The 22779-nt window shown below is 35.0% G+C and overlaps 1 protein-coding gene and 1 long non-coding RNA gene across 2 annotated transcripts in view; one reads left to right on the top strand and one right to left on the bottom strand.

Annotated features, from left to right (window-relative positions):
- GUCY1A2 (guanylate cyclase 1 soluble subunit alpha 2) overlaps positions 1-16372 on the top strand; it is a 344865-nt gene extending 328493 nt beyond the window's left edge. The window contains exon 8 of the mRNA XM_034933619.4: positions 2665-16372. Within this exon, the coding sequence (XP_034789510.3) occupies positions 2665-2872 (208 nt within the window). The 3' untranslated portion in view covers positions 2873-16372. The remainder of the gene's footprint in view (positions 1-2664) is intronic.
- LOC134731207 (uncharacterized) overlaps positions 1-22779 on the bottom strand; it is a 233845-nt gene that overhangs the window by 76794 nt on the left and 134272 nt on the right. The window lies entirely within an intron of this gene.

Genomic DNA, 22779 nt, shown 5'->3' with positions numbered 1-22779 from the left:
GTTTTCTGTTCCTGCATTAGTTTGCTAATGATAATGGCCTCCAGCTCCATCCATGTTGCTGGAAATGGCATGATCTCATTCTTTTTTATGGCTGCATAGTATTCCACAGTGCGTATTTACCACATTTTCTTTATCCAGTCTACCACTGATGGACATTTAGGTTGATTCCATGTCTTTGCTATTGTGAATAGTGCTGCAATTAACATACACATGCATGTGTCTTTATAATGGAATGATTTATATTCTTCTGGGTATATTCTCAGTAATGGGATTGCTGGATCAAATGGTATTTCTGTCTTTAGGTCTTTGAGGAATCTCCACACTGTCTTCCACCAGGGCTGAACTAATTTACATTCCCAACAACTGTGTATACATGTTCCTTTTTCTCCAAAACCTTGCCAGCATGTTATTTTTTTACTTTTTTTTTTTTTTTTTTTTTTGAGACTGAATCTCGCTCTGTCACCCAGGCTGTAGAGCAGTAGTATGATGTCGGCTCACTGCAACCTCCACCTCCCGGTTCAAGTGATTCTCCTGCCTCAGCCTCCTAAGTACTGGGATTACAGGGGCGCACCAGCATGCCCGGCTAATTTTTTTTGTATTTTTAATAAAGATGGGGTTTCACCATGTTGGCCAGGCTGGTATCGAACTCCTGACCTCGTGATCTGCCCACCTTGTGAGCCTCCCAAAGTGCTGGGATTACAGGCGTGAGCCACCGTGCCCGGCCCTTGGCTTTTTAATAATAGCCATTCTGACTGGTGTTAAATGGTATCTTATTGTGGTTTTGATTTGCATTTCTCTAATGATCAGTGATGTGGAGCTTTTTTTCATATGCATGTTGGCTTCATGTGTGTCTTCTTTTCAGAAATGCCTGTTCATGTCCTCTGCTCACTTTTTAATGGGGTTGTGTTTTTTTCCTGTAAATTTATGTTTCTTATAGATGCTAGATATTAGACCTTTGTTGGATGCATAGTTTATTCTTTTAGCTTTTGCATACAACTATATTATGTGAACAAAATGGGATAAGGCTTTTGAAAGAATTTTGAAATGTTAGAAGGAGCCTTGTTTTTTATATACTGAAGGAATATCATCATTTTGTGGTTTTTTTAACTGCCATTATATCCTTTAGCAATCAAAATACTATAGCTCTGGTTTTTAAAATTAAATATAGACTGCTCATATTATAACTTATTAGTACTACCAACTATTGTTTTAGGTAATATTTTCTATCCATTAATAGCATTCGAGGAGGAATATTTTCTTCTTCTCCTTAGAGATACTCATAATTGATTGTGCAATGTTCTTATATGTTCACACATCCTTTATTCTTCTTGTGCTCATTGTTTCTTTTGCCCCGACCTGCCTCCTACTTGGAGCTGCTGCTAACATGAATCTGTCTTAGGAGGATGGATTGTTTTTAAGAAAAAGATAATGGGTTTGGATCCAAGGTGCTTTCCAAATAAAGTCTAGACTCTTAGTTTAGGGCTTTAAAACTTTTTCCTAACCTACTGCCCCAGCCTTAACCCTCATTCTTACCTCACTGGGTAATGCTATCATATGGTTAGAAACTTTACAATATTCTTGTTTCTAACCCTTTGGTTACATTGTTTTCCTTATCCACTTGTTGAAACTGTATATGCCTTTAAATAACATCTAGTCCATGAAAGCTTTGTGGTCCTCCCACTGCAAATACTTTTTTTCTTCTAGACTTCTGCAATTTTCGTGTCTACTTTTCTGATGGCATCTAGCCTATTCCGTTCTATACTTTTATATTACTCTGTGTTTTGTTCATTTATTGGGTTTTTTAAAAAATTCTTTTATTCTGTTTCTATATCTGTTGACAAAACTGTGAGATGTGTTCCACTTCTTATATTCACAGAAGTGTCTAGGAGGCTTTTCTTGGGCAATAAGAAATAGTCTATCAAGAGCTGTTGAATTAAATTGAATTGTTGGGCCACACTTTTAGATACAAGTATCAAACTGAACCTTTCATGAAACTGGACAAGTTTAAAGAATAAATTTATTCCAATGTTAGGGTTTTGAAAAAGAGTCTTTATGTGTGACTGGAAGAGAAGAATCAAGCTGTTTAACCAATAATGCTATCGAGTTTGGATAGCATGCTTGGCTAGAAATCAGCAAGCAGATATCAGAGACATTGGGAGTCACGAAGTGTTGTTCTACAAAGTTAAATACTTGATTAAAGTTTTTTACATACAGGACACACATTTAAAGCTTATGGTTTACCAAACATAAAAGGAGTGCACTAGAATTTGGGCAGGTTTTAAAAACGGACAAGGTACATCCTGCATGCTTGAAATAAAACCTGTATTATGCAGTTTCCTTGGACATTTGTTTAGGGAAAACAATAACATTTGAACAAATATTTTCAAGGAATGCTGTTTAGAAAGAAATCAATCTTGAACAAATATTTTCAGGTAGTACCATACTCAGCTTTGGTTTTTTTTAATTATTATCACATGAAGGGATCTTTTCTGAGTTATAACATTTCCTAGCATTTGGAATGTGATGAAGCCCACATCTATACAAAGAAATAGAGGTGTTACCATGAACAGTCAGAGATAGGCTTCCTGAGCCTTTAAAATTTCTGTCCATGTATTTACATTTCCCTGGCCTACTTGATTCATGTGCTCTGTATTTTCTTCTTAGATTATTAAAACGAGAAGAAAGTTTCACATTCATTCCGCGGTCTCGTGAAGAGCTTCCAGACAACTTTCCAAAGGAAATTCCTGGGATCTGCTATTTCCTGGAGGTAAGGACTGGTCCAAAGCCACCAAAGCCTTCTCTTTCTTCGTCGAGAATAAAAAAGGTTTCCTACAACATCGGCACCATGTTCCTCCGGGAGACAAGCCTCTGAGACCTGCTACAGATCAAAGACTCCTCCAAAAAGCACAAGCCCAGAACATGGGTCACCAATGGGGGGTGGAAAGAGATTGTGTCTCTTTCATTGCTTTGTTGAGAACAAGCAGCAAAATTTCTGTATTATGTCAGGCAATAATCCTACTAAAAGGTGGAGGTGACCGCTGTCAATAAAAAGCCGGAGGATGAGGGAAATAAGATGTGTCCATTCATATGAGTGGTTTTGGTCATATATATACACATATATTTTAATTACAAGTGTGGGTCCCCTTTCAGAACTAACCAATAAATAGATTCCATGTTTTCTTGTTTATCACACATACAAGTATCTTTCCCTATATATTTGTACCACTTTTGAGAGCCAGTTTTGATTATATATTCCTACATTTAGTGAGTTGGTGGGTGAGGAATATTTTCTAAGTTTCTTTTTCTGAACAGACATTTCATACATGTATCATGGCAGTGTGGTAAACTTCCCAACTGGAAGAATTGTAACTCGGCAAAATATTTTAGGGATATTACCTATTTTTATACATATCTCTTCTAGATAACTACATTTCGCACAACATTATTAGATTTTCAGAATCTGCTTCTGTATTGTTAGTATATTATATATAATGCTAACCTATTAATCTAATATAGTTTCCCTTATTTAGAGAGATCAGTGCTTCGACTGAGAATACATATAACCAAGGATTTCAGATACCGGGAAAGCATTATATGTCTGCTTAGTAAATATATCTTTTAGATTTAACTAATGTAGCATGGAATCCAGAGGAAATGGAATTTCCTAACACCAGATATATCTGTAACCAAGATTAAAGAAAGGTCTTTTTGCCACCTTCTAACAAATATCAGTTAAAATGAAATGCTTTGCTACACTGGATCCTTTTCAACTTAGCACTTACAAATATAGGTAGCTTTTGCAACACTAAACTGCATTCTAATAAACAGCATTCAGCTAAATGACATGTTAGTTACCCCCTTCCTCTTCCCCAGTTGATGCCTCCTAAGAGCCGACTGCTATTCTTGAGAGCAAATTCCTGGATACTGGCATTAGTGACAAAGAAGTGTCAGGACATTTTGCCAAGAATGTTGTTTCTTCTTGTACAACACAAAGCAAGGAAACCTCTGTATTTTATGGCTTTGAGGTTTTAAAAAATGTTCTGCAGTTTGATTGATATGGCTTTTAAATTCAGTGAATCACTTTCATGAATACTGAAGTAGGTATAATCTTCAGAACTAGTAATCATTATAGTTACAGATAGGATTCCATCGCATGTCCTGCTCAAATGAAGACCTGTTCTCATTAATCAATACTGCATGAAAATATTACTGGCTCACACTAAAATTAGGAGCATCAGGTGTCCAGAGTTTTCCTGTTTGGGTTCAGATATAAAATCTAAGTTTCTATTGGGGTTAATAAGCTGGAAGCATTTGTTTCCTTGAAGCCTTGGAGAGGTCATTTTCTTACTCATTGATAGCTTATGTCTACTGAATGCAATATTCCTTTCTGTTCAGGGATTTTGGCTGCATTATGGTTTGGTTATGACATAACTCAGTTAAGGAATATATTTACTAATTTCCAATGTAGTCTATGAGGCTCATTTAATGTTTTTAAATTTTCTATGTGTGTGGCTAGAAGGCATTTGTAGATATGCAAATATTTGTTATAATCCCGATCCCTTTTATAATTTATTTTCTTGCCCTGGGGGTTTACAAGGACACGAGTGCAACACTGTTTATATGGAGAAGACAGGAAATAGACCTTGAGCTCTAAACCTTTGCCTGACCCCCTCTTCTGTGGGCCTGTGTTTCTGGACAATGGGGAGGTTTACAGCCAGTATGAGCAGAGCAGGCTGGGAGCACCTCAATCCTCATGCTTATATTAGAAAATGCCTTAGCAATGTTGATGGGCTCCTTGTAGCACTGGAGCATGGGGAGAGAACAAGCTCACTGAAGTCATTTATGCCTATTGTCTTCAGTAACTTAGAACATATTATGGCATATTAACTCAATAAAATGTTGGTGATGAACAATGTGTTTTGTAACCATAAGGCTGAAAGGGACTTCCAGGAATATCCAATCTATTTCTCTCACTTTTTATAAAGATTTGTCTAAGCAACTACTCTAAACACATATTTATTATCTCCATACTTAAGAATATCTATGGGAAGCATATTTGAAAAGCATCATTGGAAATCCACCTCAATACTAGTGATAGGCCTGGAGAGAAGTATTGTATTTATATATCTCAATTTGTCAGAAGAATCACAAATTCTGTATTAGTTTATATGATTTTACTTAGAGAATAAGTATCCATTTACATTGCCATAAATGTCACGATGAAGAACGTGCCAGAGATTTCTTATGTACCACTGACAGGATGTCAACTACATTTTTCATACATTATAATCTAAGTGTATTTTCACAGCTATAGTCCGAGATAATGGTCCAATTTGTTATCATTTTGCTAATCTATTATAGTTGATTATTGTAGTTACAATGTTGCTATATATGTTTATGAGGTACTTATATAAAATGTCTGTTCATTCAAACTTCAATCACAGAAGTTAGAAGATGGAGAAAGAATTATATTTTTATTTGTCCTACACAATGCCATCTACATCTCTTCTCTTAGGAATTGTGATTGTAACAATGTGGTGGCATTGGTTATTTCATATGACTTTTATCTATACAGTATTCTCACTTACTTACAAACTATTAATTACCAACAGCATGCATTTTAGTATGGCAGATAAAAGAAATTTATGTGATGTTCCCTTAGAAACCAAATGATATTAAATTGGGGAAATGGTTTTAACCCACTCTGCAAGGGATACTTTAAAATATAATTTGGCACCTATAGCTCTTGCATTTTAATATTCTTTTAAGCTGCTGTTTGGAAGAAGGCACCTTATAACTAGCCATTAGCACCAAAGCATCACGTTGGTATCAGGATTATTTTGATGGAGAGAATGTCATCATTTGCAAATAAATCAGTTATCTAACAAAATCAGAATCCCCCAATATGTACTCAGAATGTACTACCCTGTATCTTCTTTGTGGACCTTAATCATTAGGTAACATTGGCCATAATAAAAAATAATAATATGCTTCAGAAACATAGTAGTTGGATCTCTTGTCTATATAATGTAGAGAAGGGGAAGAAGACATAGCTTCCAGGTAACATGGGACCCAAGTGCATACAATCTGCCTTTATATTCATCTCTTGCTCTATATTTTAGGTAATTTCAGATTTTCCTTTTAATATCCGATTATGTGGAATCAAGTGAGCTTTGATCTGGGACTCTGAGACAGACATTGATGCCTGAGACTTGAGAGTGGGTCTGTAGGTTCAGCACTTCAAATGTTGTTTCTTACAGTCTTGCACTCCTTCCTCTTGTCCAGTAACAACGGTGTCAGGACACAGTAGTTTAGTGTGAATATGCATGTCTTTCCAGGATAAACAAAGCAAAAGAGGATAATAACAACTTAAACAAAATCTCATTCACAAGGGGAGCAAGACTTTTAATTTTGCAAATGCCTCCAAAGAGTTCCAGCAATAAAGCAAAATTAAATTGATAGATAACAAAAGGCAAAGCCATGGAGAATTCTGTAAACCCCACCAGGCTCTGTGTTTTGTATAGAATCATACTGCTGCTGAATGAAATTGTGTATCTAAAGTCGTAAGGCATCAGGTAGGAGCTCAAAATTATGACCATAATTAAATATATTTGTTGAAGGCTCCTTGGGTCCCTGACTTTCTGAGAGCAGGTGTTGTGGATGGTTAAGGCAAAAAGTAAAACTTTTACACACAGGTTTCTGTCTTGTCATTTTGAGAATGACTCAGTCCATTCTGGACCCTTTCTTACTCCATTCTGTCACTAGAAACCATCTCACCCCCTCACGCCTGGCCACAGCAAACAGCATTCTCTCTTCACTTCTGAACCCAGAATGGCTACAGAAAGGGTTGCTGGTGCCTCATTCAGGCAGATAGGAAGGACCACACACAGTCAGGCCTGAGCAACAATGTACTTCTGAAGTGTAGTAATGAACTGGATGTGCCGGGGCATTGATTATATCTGCAGCTTCACCCTCTGCTCTTTCTTCAAAACACAGTCTGACTCCAAGCACTTCATACAGCTTCACTGAGCGTTCCTTTGAAATTAATTATAAATGACTCTGAATAGGCTTTGCGTAGCACCAGGTGTCTTTCAGCTGACAATATCTAGAAACTCAAGTTCAAGAACCAAGCCCTATATCGTAGCTTAGTTGTTTCTACTATTAGATTATAGATCTCCAACTACAAAAATTATGTCATTTCAGAGGCTTCTATAAGCATAGCTTAATAATAGATATAGCCCAAAAATCATGATGCATGAGACTGAATTATTAAAGTTTAACATATTTCTAAACGATTTATGGGCAGCTCTTGATATGAATGTTCCTAAACCACAACCAGCTGGTTTTAACATACACATAAATTGTGTTCATGTGATTGAACAAAATTTATTGTTAAATGGGTAAGCTGACCCCAGCTATGGACTCAATTTCAAGATCCTCGTAGTGGTGAATGAAGAGCAGACACTGATATTACGTACAGATTAACAATCTTGTCAGGCTATATTGAGATAGTGTGCAAAATTCCTTCCTCACACTTGATCCAAACAATTGAAACCTGCGTATGACTGTTCTTCCATCCCTTGTTTTCTTCCTTCCTTTGTTCCTTCTTTCCTTTAATTAAAAAAGGTCATTGATACATTTATAACACAGGAAGTATCACAGCTAATCCCATATTCTAAAATAGTTTTATAAAGTGATTAATATTTTTAGTTTGTGTGTACGTATGTGTGTTTATTGAATGTAGATGTTTCATGATTGAAAGAAATAAGTTTCTTTGGAAGGACTTGGGAATGCAGAGAAGTAAAGTTTGCTTCTTTATTTCTAATATGTTATAACCAGATCATGGTTTCAGTTAAGTACCTCATTGCCATCCCATCCTCATTAAGAAATGACCTAGTTCAGTGGTTCAGCTGATCTGCTTGGAAGTATCTGGCTGGCTTCATAAGAATTCTGTAGGGAGTTTTAGGAATACAGAAGACTAGTCTTTACCTTCAGAGATTTGGATTCAGTAGGTCTCAGGTAGGGCCTAGGAATCTGTGTTTAGAAAATCACTCTAAGTAATGCTAATATACAGCCAGATTTGGGTATCATTGAAAAGTATTCAAATTACTAGGAATAAATACAAGTTGACTGGGATAGTAATGTTATTTCATTTGTAGTTATTTTGAAAAGTTAAATACTCTAGTCCTCATACCATTATTTCTTTCACAAATTTTAATTTTAGCTTTGATTTCCAATTTGTGGTCTTCTTTCTGAGCATGAATCTTCAAACTTAGAGACAGACGTCAACACTGATAAGCATGAGGGATGAATATTGCTCACTATAGGGCTATTAGGCATACTAGATACAGTACCATTTTCTTAGTTACTGCCAGAGCTGTGCAGTATATTACAACATTTGCTAATCCTCACCACCGAGGTAAAAACTATGACCTTTGGGACACAGAAGCAAATATCAAAGTGACAGCCTTACTTCTGAATGCTTTGATTTTTATGTCATGAAAAGACATCAACTTAATACTTAGTCTATGTACTTTTCATATTGAATTGTACATTATCTGAAAACTGATTTCCAAGCAATACCTTATAGTAACCTTTCAAGCAATAATTTAAGCCGTGGTGATGATGCCATATGAAGCCTGCACTTCTTTGCATTTCATAGAGCCTTTGTGAAAACAGAAACATGTTTTATACAAGCAATAATATAGCTGGTGTGGACTTTTTAAAGATACTCATTATTCTGTAGCAAAATGAGCAGCAAGTAATGACTCAGATTAAAAATATTTGGGCAAATGACATGTTTAATCTATCTCAGAAGTTACTCATTTGCAAACATGCTGTAAAGTGATTAATATACATCAGATTATTTCTGGTGCATAATTTTAAACATGGCTATAAAAATATGATTTCTATTCCTGTCAAAGAGATTTGTGTATTATTTATAATGTTGCCCAATTTTTGGATCTTTGTAGTATATAATAGTAAAGAAGAAGCTAAGGATGGATAAATGAGTGGAAGTAGAGCATAGGTTGGAAGAGGTGATTGAGAAAGTAGGCTTTGCAAAAATATAGATGGGTCTTGCGGCAGATTAACTAATTCAAATGTTGGTTTGATACGGTCTTGGAAGATGAAAGAGTAAAGATAAAAGAGCTCATTATTACTGTTTTCAATGATAGCTACACAAGTTTTTGGTAAGTATGATAGTATTTTGACTTCAGAATATGATTGACTGAAAGTCACCTGTAGCACAATAAATAAATGTCTGAAAATGATTATTCAGTAATACTGAAAAAACACTAAAGCTTTCAGATTTCGAAATGAAAAAATCATGTTTTTAGTCTACTTAAAATACAATTTTAATAGAATGTGGCATAGTCAATGATAATCAGTTCTTTAGTAGTTAAATTTACTTCATCATTTAGAATAATGTATAAGGATTACAGCTAAAATCAACTGGTAAATTTATGTTTATACTGAACAGTATCTAAACATCAGATTATGATTTAGCATATAAGCTTAGGATTCATTCCTAGGCATCTAAATGAGATGACAGCTCCTATTATTGCCCTGCGAGGTAAACAATCCTCTAAACGTGAATATGAACACATTTGAATGGTGGGTGTGTTTGATAGTATTTTGTCTTTACCTTTCTATTACTCATAGCAAAACTTAATTTTAGCATTCTCCTGCCCACAGTTTGGAAAATTTCCCTATCAAAATCAAACCGGATTGTTGATTTACTGAGGCTTTGACAATTATCCTCTTGTATATCACTGGATCCTTAAATCCTTAGTAAGAATGGTTTTGGGTTAAATAAATAATGGAAAATACTTAATTTGAATCTATTAAATTACACTGAAGTTATCCTTCCAGTTAATTCAGCTAGTTGCTGATCAGATCATTCTTTATATTAGACTTAAGTACTGTTGCTTATTATTTAAAAGCAGAAAAGAAAAACCAAATGGCAGGTCTGAGTAATAGTTACTTTTTGATTCTTTTGATACATATTTTTAAACTGAAGAAATCACTTTATATTCAGTCTTCTTCTGTGGACTTTTTGCTATTTGCAGATAAAGAAGGAATTCTACTTAATGTATTTTTACTGTGGTCTATTAAATGTCATTAAACCTACATCTAAGAGGAAAGTAATAACTGAAATAAAATCAGGAATGTGCAAAATTGTTTCTTCATACCTCACTTTCTGAAGACACTTCTTTGCATTCTGCTGCCTGGCATTTACACAGCAGACTCAGGACAAAGGGACAAATGGAGTGAGTGAGGTGGGCAGGAGCTTTAGAAGAGATGAAGCAAAGAGAGTTAGTTTTTTATTCAGGAAGATGTAGAGACTCTTAAAGGAGAGGCAATTTCCGTAACAAACACCTCTGGTTTAATGGAAGCCACGTGATTTATTTGACTACTGGTCACTCATTTTTAAAAAGAAAAGAGAAAGACAAAAAAAGAGAAACCCTTCACAAGCCATTTTTAGTTTTCCTAGGAGGTAGTGCCAACCTCTCGGCAGCTGCACATCTCAGTGAAGCTGGGATAGAAGCTTACAGAGCTACAAATAGATGCTTTCTGAAGGTGGCAGATAGAACTAGTCTTGGTTACAATGATTAAGGTAAATGAAAGTGTCAGAACATCTGGGTTGAAGGAACAAAGAAGGCCAAATACCAGCTCTGCCATATGCCACAGAAAACCCTGCTAAAATTAGCATAGAAAAACAGACTAACACTATGCAAGTGATATTAAAACAAACTATATTTTTTCCTTTTATAACATGCCTGGCTGAGCTAGCATTCAGTGAGAAGAATATACTTTTGTCTTATGAATCATTTAAAAACATTTGTTGTTGTTCTGACATTAAAGAAATTACATATTCCCTTAGTTGAAAAATTTAATCACAAATAATAGGAAATATTTATTTTGTGTCCTGAAATTTTTAAACTTTTGGCGGCTATACTCTACGCCATATTCTTCTTCACATTCTTCTCAAATTGGGTTTGGCTGCTAGCAAAACAAGTGTGGAGCTTTAGAGCAGAAAAATGTCCATCTGTCTCTTACAGAATGTGCCAGAGTATTTGAGCTGGAGAGAGAATCACCCCATAGCATTTAATGGTATTCTGTGAGACATGAAGACTCTAGTCTTCTAAACTTAAAAGTGGTTAGGTAGTACCTTAATCATCAAAGATTTTTCACTTACATGTAACTGGTTAATTCATATAGAGTTTGTTTAGAACAGAAACTTTAAAAGGAGGGAACAAACCTGAGCAATTTTTAATCAAAATTATCAGTTAGAAAAAGAATTTAAGACAAAGATTTATTGTCCTGAAAGAGTCAACTCACTCATATCCAAAACTTAGAATGTCAGAGACTTTTGAAAGTTTTCTGAATGTGTCAACTTCTTCAGCAATGAGAAATTCAATTAATGTTGTTTCTAGGTTCCTTAGTTTTATCCTCTGATGATAACACTTAATTGTGAATTACATTTAAGTGATTTTTACTTTATATTTTCCATTTGTTACAGAAAAAAAGTCATAAATATGACAGACTTAAAAATTGTGGCATTGAGCCAGGATTTGCAAATTTGGCAATATTATTTTACTTAAAATATTACACTTTTTAAAATAACAAATATTAAGGATAACAGTCAAATAATACTGTATTGTCAGCTTGTTCACATTAGAATATAGAACAATGCATTGTAAACTTCTCGGAATAAAATCTAAGTCAAAACCAATTTATGTTCAAATCATTTGAACAACAAATATGAATATTGTTACATCACCTCTGACTCTCTGACTAGTAAGAAACTATGCATTTCCATACCCAATGAAACCTCAATTCCTACAGCAATTCTACTTTTATTGCCTCCCAAGAACTATTTCTTCATGGTCAATATCACTCTTTAAAAGCTAGCAAAATATGACTTTCTTCTGAGGTTTGGGCAATCTGGATCAATATTTATGTATCTAACCACTTGAAAGGCTGTCTCCTTTTTTGGCCTTTTAAATTAAAACTTCCATAAAATGAAGCAAAATATGAAAACACCTAGTTGATTTATCAATAATGTGAAACCCTCCTTCTGAATTTTTTTGGTAAAAATTACCACACTGAAACCAAAACTTAACCTTGGCTTGGACTCTCAGATAAATTGCTTTTGTATTCTTTGACTACAAAGTATTCTCAAAAAGAAGAAATTATTTCTGATGGTAGATCAAACTCTAGCCAAGAAGGTCTAGATAAACTAGAGGACTGTATAATTATCTAAAGTAATTCAGGGGGATTTTCAGAAAAATTCTTTAATTTTTGTTCTTGTGTAAAAATTATTATTAATGGATGGCAGCCCAAATTACTATTCTTCTTTTAAAATTTGTTTCAAGTGTGTCACCAGGCACTCATAAAATTCATTTATTTGTTATATAACTCAATGACCTGAAATAATAGGTGCTCATTGCTTTTTCATTTGATCCTTAAAAACAATTTTATTCTGTCTAAAAAAAATTCTCCTGCTAAAATCCAAATGATTACCTGGCTATAGGAGGAGTCCCATTTTATGAACATGTATGAAATATTTAGTTGGATTCAGCTGAAATGCAACTTAGAGAAAGGAATGGATACCAGTAGAGAAGATGGAAACAGACACAAAAATCAGACTTTGCTTACATCAAAATTAGGTCTGTCGTCTAATCCTGTTAACCTAGAGGCAAGCTGAAAATAGACGGTAAGGATAAATAGATTTTTAAACACAGTATTTATATTTAACAGAATGTCATAAAAATGACAGAATGCCATGAAATTCAGCATGTCAAAACTTTGATAAAACAAACAAGAAATTTAATAAATATGCTAATTAGAGTGAATATTTAAAGGGACAAAAAGAACTTGTCACATCATAGATGTCTCCCCAGTGCAGAATTTATTATCTGCTGGGAAAATTTGGTGTTATGTCTTCAATCAATATTTGCTGCATTATCTAATTAAACATTAGTATATTTTTTGTGCTAATGAGAAACCATGCAAGAGTCCAAATATCAAGTGTGGTGACAGCTTGAATCAGTTGAGTTTGGTGTTCATGAATAAAATTCTTGATGAATGTGAAATGAATGGTTTATATATATAAGTTTTATGTGCAGTAAATTAATTAGGCTTTAAAACTTGTTAGCATGCTTAGCTCCTCTTTTTTCCATTGAATTATCTTCCTATCTTCCTTCCTTCCTTCCTTTCCTTCCCTCCCTCTTTGCTTTATTTCTTTCTAGCTCTTATAAGATAAATGACAATAGTACTTTACTATTTGGGCTGGAGCCTCCCTTTTTCACTTTCACATGATTGAACACTTTGTGGATTTGTGAGAATAGGGGAAAGAAGATGAGCACGTAGATGCAGATCAGTTGAGGATAGAAGTGACTGAGAGAATTGGGACCTTGACTTCCAGAGACTGTCAGTCAAGAGAAATGTGGGTCTATAAAAATCTATGTGTGTTCATTTTCATTGAATTTAAACACTTTTTCAAGAAATATCAGGGTCAATCTGTTTGGACAATCTCCTATTTTTACCCCCTTACAAATGTCTTAAGTTAGAAAAACCTCTTATTTTCAAGTAGTCATTTTTTTATGTGAGTACCACACTGCTAAAGACTGAAATAGAAAAAAAAAATGCTTTTTCTGTTTGTAGGGAAATTGCTTTCTGAAAACTACTCCCAATAAGATGTATACATCAAATGCAACTTGATTTTACTGGCTCTTTATCTAGAGATAACTGATGCACTGTCTTCTTTCTTAGATACCCTTCTGTAATTCAGCTTGGCATAGTATGATGTTTTGAGTTCTTATTGAGGGTTTGGAAACATTTGTCATCAATTTTATGTCTACTCTATTGAAAAAGCAATATACAACGTATTCCATATTTTTTAGCTCTGTGTCTTTGAGGTTTTAAACCTATATTCAGATAGCTGTTTTTAGCTACAATTTTGAGTATTCACCAGAATTTACAAATTGCCATTTTATTAAATACAAAAAAAAAAAGTACAGCTTGGATCAAGAGATCAAACATTTACAAATCTCAATCCAAAGCCATTATTTTTCAGGGAAAATAAAATCATTTCTAGCAGAGTATTTGATTCCTAAGGGAAAATAAGTCAAATGTCTTCTTTAAGAGTAAGGGTATTCTTCCATTGTAGGTATTTCTCATTGACTTTATAATAATTTGAACAAATCTTGAACAAGATTTAAAGAATCTATAATCTCCCAAACTTAAAATTGTATTCTTTCTGGTTTTTTATTTTTATGTATTAAGATTATATTCAAACCACTTAATAAATTATCTTCATGACATAAGTTTGTGTTAATAGAAAATTATACAGAAAAAAACATGATTTGTTCCTCTGTGGAAAGATATGCTTCAATGAGTTAAATACCCTTGAATTTTGGTTCTCATTTCTTATTTGGACTTTTTTGTTATGTACCTCAGGGGTCTTAAATTCTAACAGATGAAGTAGTCAAAGGGGTATAAAATACTTGAAAAAAATTAAAACTTCAAAAGGGATGAATTTCTCTGTTAACTTTTGTTTATCCTATACTGACTTATTTTGAAATTGTGAAAAAACAGGCAGCTACCATATAAATTGGTACCTATGAAAATACTGATTACCTTCTTCCTGTGATTTTCACTGTTAAGAAAACCTTTGTCTTGAAATGATGGACAATCTTAATACTTGTTCAGATAAAGAAATGTGACTTTCAATACCTTTACCATTTTTATTTCTTTAGGGAAATATTTTAATAATGATTGTAAAAATAGAAGAAATATGGTTGAGAAAGCAGAAGAAATTAAGATGAAATTTGAACAGTTGTAATCCACAGTCCCATTTTTCCCTCTATTTTATTGCCTTCTACTAAGTTATCGAAGGCCCAGATCTGCAAAATTTACAAGCTACTAATTCATTGTCTCCTTTAAGAATTTGGAGCAAAAATTACTCTGACTATGCGGAAATCAATTCACATCATCATGGCAGGTTTTGACTATGAGGGAATTCAGGTTAGGTTCAAATAGAATAATGGTCCATGGAGAAAAATACTTTCTGATTTTTTTCAAGTTGGATGGAAAGGTTTTTCTTTATTAAAAAAAAAAAAAAGTCCTCCTGAGAATTTTGCCTTCGAAAAAGTCAGAAGTCTTATAACAGCTGCCTGTAGCTACATTATAACTTCGGTAATTAAGTGACAAAACTGTCTCATTATGCTTTTAAAATACTGATTAAGTGCATTCCAGAAATAATACATATCATTCATTTCAAAATCAACCCACCTGAATTCTGACTCTTCAATTGTGAGTAGCCATTTTACAAAACCAAATGGTCTCATTTCCCAAACAGTACTTTAAATATCATCCTAATAGTAATATCCTAATAGTAATAATCCTATTAATACTTCAATGCATAAAATAAACAGCCAATGCACTTCCATCAAGTCTTCAGGCACTATATAATAATAAATAGGTTTCCAAAATCACTTAATAAAAACACACAGTTATAATGTGCTCAGCCTTCATTAACATCCTCTGCATGGGGTGGTTTTCATTTAACCTGAATTATTTTAACATTTTGGCTAATTTGTTTGCTGCAATTTCATGCGTCTAAGTTTTTGGTTTGGCTTGCAATGTAAATTATATTGTATATCTGCTCCTTTGTTATTAGATTTACTTTGTGAATAATATCTTTTAAAAATTGAGTTATCAAAAACTTAAATTATAATATCATTAACTAATACCAGGTAAATATACTAATATATATGTAGGGCATGATTAAATTGCATATATTTTGAAATGTCAAACTATTTTTTGTTTTTTTAAAAAATGAATGCATCTCTTAAACCTGTACCATTAATTTTAAAAAAGTTTCATTTGGTATTTCATATTATATTTTAAAATATTTTTCTTTAGTAGTACAGGTTTAAATAAACTTTTTCTGATTGAAATGATAAAATATGCCGCATTTCACTAGAATTTTAAGAATAATACATGTAAAAGTATAACTCATATAAGATTATAAATATCCACAATATCTTCTTTGCTTTTCATGTAACACCACTTTTTACTCATTCTTTTGTTATTATTCAAAATCATTCACAATGTAAATAGCATGTTTCATGATGTAAAATGTCTTTGCATTTACAGACTGCAGAACAAGGTGAATTTGTATATGAAAAATAAGTGATGGAAACGTGGGATTCTTATAAAACAAAGTGTAAATGATAGTTGTGTGTTATATTTACATAATTCATTACAAAATTGTCTAGTTAAGTCATGCATTTATTTACCTTAAAAGTGTCCAAACTGTCACTTATAAAATATTTAAATCAATAAATAATACCAAAAAGGAGTCTGAACATTCTTTTAGCATTTCTTTCCACACAGTGAAGGTGAATAACAATGCCTAAGAATGTGAATGAATAATAGATGAAAGAATGGGGGAAAGAATATAGGAGCGAATGGGATGTTCATAATGCATTACCTTTATGGCTGCAGATGCAGCTGCTAACACAATATTTGACAAAGCCAATTTTGAATTTTTTTAACATGAAGTATCTCTTTAGTCCTCTTGCAAAACCAAAGAGCACACATTATAATTACTGTAGTGCTATGTACCCCAAATATATATGACAAAGAAAAGGCATAACTCAGCTGTCTTCTGACTAGCCAGTTGCTTTCTTGAAAGGACAGAGAAAAGGATTCATATTACTATCATAGTTAAATGTCATTTGAATGCCCGCTGAGTGACTTTCAAGAGCATAACCATCAACTAGATGAGATGCAGCACATATCTAAAAAGAGGACCATTTTATTCTGATGTTCCTATACTCCAGCAGTCTATGTATGCAGAATCGAGTTATCTTCATTATTTAATGGCCCTCTCCTCTATAACCATTTAGTCTCAACCATACAAATTTCCACCTATTTCTAGAAGTTCCTAAAGGAGTCTTCATCCTGTGTTCACAAAACAGGGCTGTTCTCATCTTCTGCCCTTGTCTTCTTGTTATCTGCTGCTCAGAAGCCATGCTACTCCTGAGAACCACTTCCCTGACCATAAGAGAATTGACACTGAGTAGGTAAAAAAGAAGAAACACTTATTGAATAGTTCTTAAATGATAATCACGGTAAAAGTGCATTTATGAACAATTTTCTCAATTACATCTTAATCCTATAAAAACCTGCTTTCTTCATTTTAGAGGTAAGAAAATTTAAGCAGAGAGAGAGAGACTAAGAAGTTGTCTATGGCATAGCCAAGGTGGTTGCTACTTAACACGTGATGAGGCCTTTTGTTAACAGTTTGAACTTTCAGGAACTTAACTACAAGGCAAACTGCAGTTAAGTGATATTGTGCTCAGGAAAACTAGAAATGGTTTTGGCAAAGGACTAGCAGTTTTTGACACAATTGCCCTTCTGCATGCCAAATACTGATTTGCACACTTTCCTGAACAAGTAGAATGCCTTCAGGTCCCTCTGCAAAGAAGACAATATAAAGTATCTCAAGTCCAGATGTGCTGGGTGATATGCAGTCATCTCCATCATCACCTGGTCACTTAGGAACCAAAACACAAATGTCTGCTTTATCCCTCTCTACCCAGACTCCCACATAAATATATGTGTGTGTGCATAGTCATATAGATAGATGAGTGAAAGGCAGACATCTCTTCTAAAGTTTTTACTCCTGCCTTATTTCTTTGTCCCTTAATTTAATGGCAGCTACTTTGATGTCACACAGAACTGGAAGGAAGGTTTTGGAGGGAAAGTAGCACTCTTTGTCTGATCTTTGCTACGGGGCAGACTCCCTTTGGTAAAATGAGAAGTCTTAATGAGTTACTTGCTGTTGCTCAGTCCTTATCAGTCTTGTCTCCTTTTTTTGAAGGACAGAAGTCACTGGCATTCTTCAGTTTCTGCCTACAAACCACCCAGGTTTGTCCAAAACCTTCTTGTAAAACAAGAAGCCAACACTTACTGATATTCTGGTTCCCCTCAACCACTCTCCTATAAATGTAGACACTCAGAGCACTTGATCTGCCTTCCAAGTTATCCAAGATCAGCATACTTACTAAGTGTTTTGCTACCACCTAGCTCTTTTTGATCTCAGAAACTCCCACCTTGGTTCTCAGCCAGTGCCACAGAATTTAGGCTTCTGTTTTAGGAGCACTCATCTTCAAGGCTTCATATTCTGCATATTACTTAGGCTAGGTTAAACAATCCAAACAGATAAAGACCTCTGGCAATAAATGTGTATTTCCCACTAATACATCAGGCCAAAAGGGTACCAGATTGGAGTAAAGCTGCTTCATGCTATTTAGAGGCCCAGGCTGACAGGGATTCTACCTGTTAAGATTTCATAGGCCAGGTCCAGGCGCGGTGGCTCACGCCTGTAATCCCAGCACTTTGGGAGGCCGAGGCAGGTGGATCACGAGGTCAGGAGATTGAAACCATCCTGGCTAACACGGTGAAGCCCCGAATCTACTAAAAATACAAAAAATTAGCCTGGCCTGGTGGCAGGCACCTGTAGTCCCAGCTACTCAGGAGGCTGAGGCAGGAGAATGGCGTGAACCCGGGAGGCGGAGCTTGCAGTAAGCCGAGATCACGCCACTGCACTCCAGCCTGGGTGACAGAGCGAGACTCCGTCTTAAAAAAAAAAAAAAAAAAAAGATTTCATAGGCCAGGCCTGGTAACAGCACAGATCACTTTTACTCACATTCCTACCTCTAGAACCAGTCACACAACCAAATCAAACTGCAAAAAAGATGGAAAATGCACTCCAGTTGCATACCAGTGTTAAAGAAAAATCTTTCAAACACTTGTTAAAGATAAGGCAGACTATTTGTGGGATACTGCAATGGGGTTTTGCAGTAGGGGAGAGACATTGGGCTCAACTCTTAACTCCATCAAGGACCAGTGGGGATTTATAGCCAACAAGCAGGGTGGGGGTCAATGGAGGGATGGAAAATTACCAAAAGAAAACATCAAAGCTAGGGAAATTCTGGCTAAACATCTGACAGGATTCTTGCTGATGAGAGGTCAGCATGATTAGATATTGAGAGTGGAATATGAGGAATTTGATCAAATATTGAGAGATATCAAGGGTTGAGCCATTTCCTCTAAGCTAACGCAGCAGGATTAATGCTAAAACTGGCTAAGCAGGACAAGGTTGGGGCCTAATCACACAGGGGGCCGAGAGGACCCTGACTCAGATTTGGTGAGGAGGGAGTCATTGTCACCAGAAAGAAGAGTAAGGATTTTGGTGGACAGCTATTTCTGCCACAATTGTATTTTTTGAGATTATTTATTATCTTATTCTCAGGAAAATGAAACTATCTCAGAATTAAAGCTATGTCTTTCTATTCAAAACAGAGCTCAGATCATTCAAAATCATAATTATAATATCAGCTATGAGATTGTCTTGGTTCTCTAATTCCCATGGATAGAGATGTTCTAACCAAATGATGATTAGTATCTGCAAACAAATCCCCCAAATAAAACATTGACTAGACCACAGATCCCACAAGGTTCTCAGTTTTCTCTTGAGTGAGCTATACTACTCAGGAAGGGACTTCAATGAAAAGTGTAGTCATCACCATGATCAAATAAGATGGAAGGTAACATAAATTCCTTAGGACAAAGCCTCCCCACCACTATTTCCTCTCAAGCACTAAGTTAAAAGGGCCTAATGATCTGGTTGAATAGAACTGTTGGCATATGCAAAGTGCATATGCCATTAGAATTACAGTGAGCAGAACAAGGGAAGTAAGTAACTCTTTTCCACCCCAGTACTGGATAGATTACATACAGTTCTGGGTTTTCAGCATTAGACTTCAAACCTAGGACATTTTCCATTATGGGGAGGCAATACCTGTACGATTTCAATTTTTCAAAATACAAAAGTTATATAGAAGCACATTACCAGATTTTGACCTGAATGTCTGCCTTTTAGTTCAAAGTTATGACTACAGAAACAAAAGAAGCAAGCACGTGGTGTTATAATTTAAGTGTGTGATATTAGCAATTACACAGACCTGGAATCAATCTCAGCTATGCAATTTATTTTATTTTTATTTATTCATTTATTTATTTTTATTTATGTAAATTTAGGGGGTAAAGTGCAATTTTGTTACATGGATATATTGTGTAGAATTGAAGTCTGAGTTTGTATTTTCTATTTATTTGTTTACTTAATTTTTGAGATAGAGTCTCATTCTTGTTGCCCAGGCTGAAGTTCAATGGTGCAATCTTGGCTGTATCCAAGATTAGACCAATTACATCTTCTTCCAAAGGCTAAATGTGCAATATTAGCTATGTTTAAATTATAATCCCAAGATTTATTTATCCGCCTCCTGGGTTCAACTGATTCTCCTGCCTCAGCCTCCTGAGTAGCTGGGATTACAGGCCTGTGCTGCCATGCCCAGCTAATTTTTCTATTTTTAGTAGAAATGGGGTTTCAACATGTTTGCCAGGCTGGTCTCTAACTCCTGACCTCAGGTGATCCACCTGCCTCGGCCTCCCAAAGTGCTGGGATTACAGACATGAGCCACTGTGCCTGGCCAGTCTGGGTTTTTAGTGTATCCATTACCAAAATAATGTACATTGTATTCATTAAGTAATTTCTCCTCATTCACCACCCCCCCCACCAACTCTCCCTATTTCTGAATCTCCAACGCCCATCAGTCCACACTGTGGGTCTGTGTGTACGTATTATTTAGCTCCCACTTATAAGTGAGGGCAGTAGTTGTCTTTCTGTTTCTGAGTTGTTTCACTTAGGATAATGGCTTCTGGTTCCATTTACATAGCTGCAAAAGACACAATTTTATTTTTTATACCTAAATAGGATTCCATTATGTGTATGTATATGTATGTGTCTGTATATATATATATATATATATATCACATTTTCTTTATCCAATCATCCATTGATGGACACACAGGTTGATTCCATGTTGGGAATAGTGTTGTGATAAACAGATAAGTACAGGTATCTTTTTGATATAATAATTTCTTTCACTTTGGATATATACCCAGTAGTAGGATTGCTGGATCAAATGGTAGTTCTATTTTTTGTTCTTTGAGAAATCTCCATACTGTTTTTCATAGAGGTTGTATTAATTTACATTCTGTATTAGTCCATTCTCATGTTGCTAATACCCAAGACTAGGTAATTTATAAAGGAGAGAGATTTAATGAACTCAAAGTTCCACATGGCTGGGGAGGCCTCACAATCATGGCGAAAGATGAAGAAAGAATAAAGGGGACTTCTTACATGTCGGGAGGGCAAGAGAGCTTGTGCAGGGGAACTGCCATTTACAAAACCATCAGATCTACCACAAAAACAGTATGGGAGAACCACCCCCATGATTCAATTATCTCTACCTGGCCCTGCCCTTGACACATGGGGATTATTACAATTCAAGGTGAAATTCGGGCGGGGACACAGTCAAACCATATTACATTCCCACTAACATTCCTTTTCCTCCACATCCTCTCCATCTGTTATTTTTGGCTTTTTGATAATGGCCATTCTGACTGGTGTAAGCTGATATCCCGTTGTGGTTTTAACTTGGAGTTATCTGATGACTGGTGATGTTGAGCATTTTTTCATATGCTTGTTGGCTATTTGTATGTCATCTTTTAAGAAGTGTCTATTCATGCCCTTTGCCCACTTACTAATGGGATTATTTGGGGAGTTTTTTGTTAAGTTGAGTTCCTTATATATTATGGATATTTGTCCCCTGTATGATGCACAGTTTGCAAAAATTTTCTCTCATTCTGCAGGTTTTCTGTTTACTCTGTTGATTATTTCCTTTGCTGTGCAGAAGTTTTTTAGTTTATCTAAGTCCCATTTGTCTATTTTTATTTTTGTTTCTTGTGCTTTTGAGGTCTTAACAATGAATTTTTTGCCACGACCAACATCCAGAAGAGTTTTCCCTAGGTTTTCTTCTAGTACTTTTTAAAAAATAATTTTAGGTCTCACATTTAAGTCTTTAACCCACCTTGAGTTGATTTCTGTGTACAGTGAGAGATAGGAGTCCAGTTTTATTCTTCTGCATACAACAATCCAATATTCCCAGCACTTATTGAAAACGATGTCATTTCCCCAGTGTATGTTCTTGTCAGTTGTGTCAAAGATCAGTTGACTGTGGGTATTTTGCTTTATTTCTGGGTTCTGTATTCTGTTCCAGCTATGGAATTTATTAGCTAGGAAATGACAAGAAAATATTCCTACTAAATTAGATAATTGTACTTCAGTCAGTCTAGATTTCCAGTAAAATTGGAAAACTTTTTTCCCATTCCTCTAATAAACCCCATGGGAAGACTGGCATGAGTGTCTTTTTTAAGACAAGATAAGGCTCTTTGAGACATTGTTAATTTCCTTATTTTAGCATGCAACTTAGCTGATCTTCTCAATTTGAAGAAGGGAATTGCTTACATTTTAAAATGTTCTTTGATGCTGGATCTGTGACTAATAAGCTTTTGTCTCTCAATGCAGAATGCCTGAGGGGCTGACTAAAAATCATATGCTCTACTTTTAAATTACATACAAATAGGAGGGAATATGTTGATTTTATGTGACTTCCACACAGAACTTTTTTGACAGCATTAGTGATTCAGATGGCCTTAGTCTCAGGAGTTGTCATTAAGTTTGTTGTTGTTGTAACAAAGAGCTAACTATCCAAGATTAGACCAATTACATCTTCTTCCAAAAGCTAAATTTCCAATATTAGCTATCTTTAAATTATAATCTCAAGATTTATTTAT

Source organism: Pan paniscus, chromosome 9 (genome assembly GCF_029289425.2).
Source record: "Pan paniscus chromosome 9, NHGRI_mPanPan1-v2.0_pri, whole genome shotgun sequence".
NCBI classification, from domain to species: Eukaryota; Metazoa; Chordata; class Mammalia; order Primates; family Hominidae; genus Pan; species Pan paniscus.
This window is presented reverse-complemented; position numbering and strand designations above follow the sequence as displayed.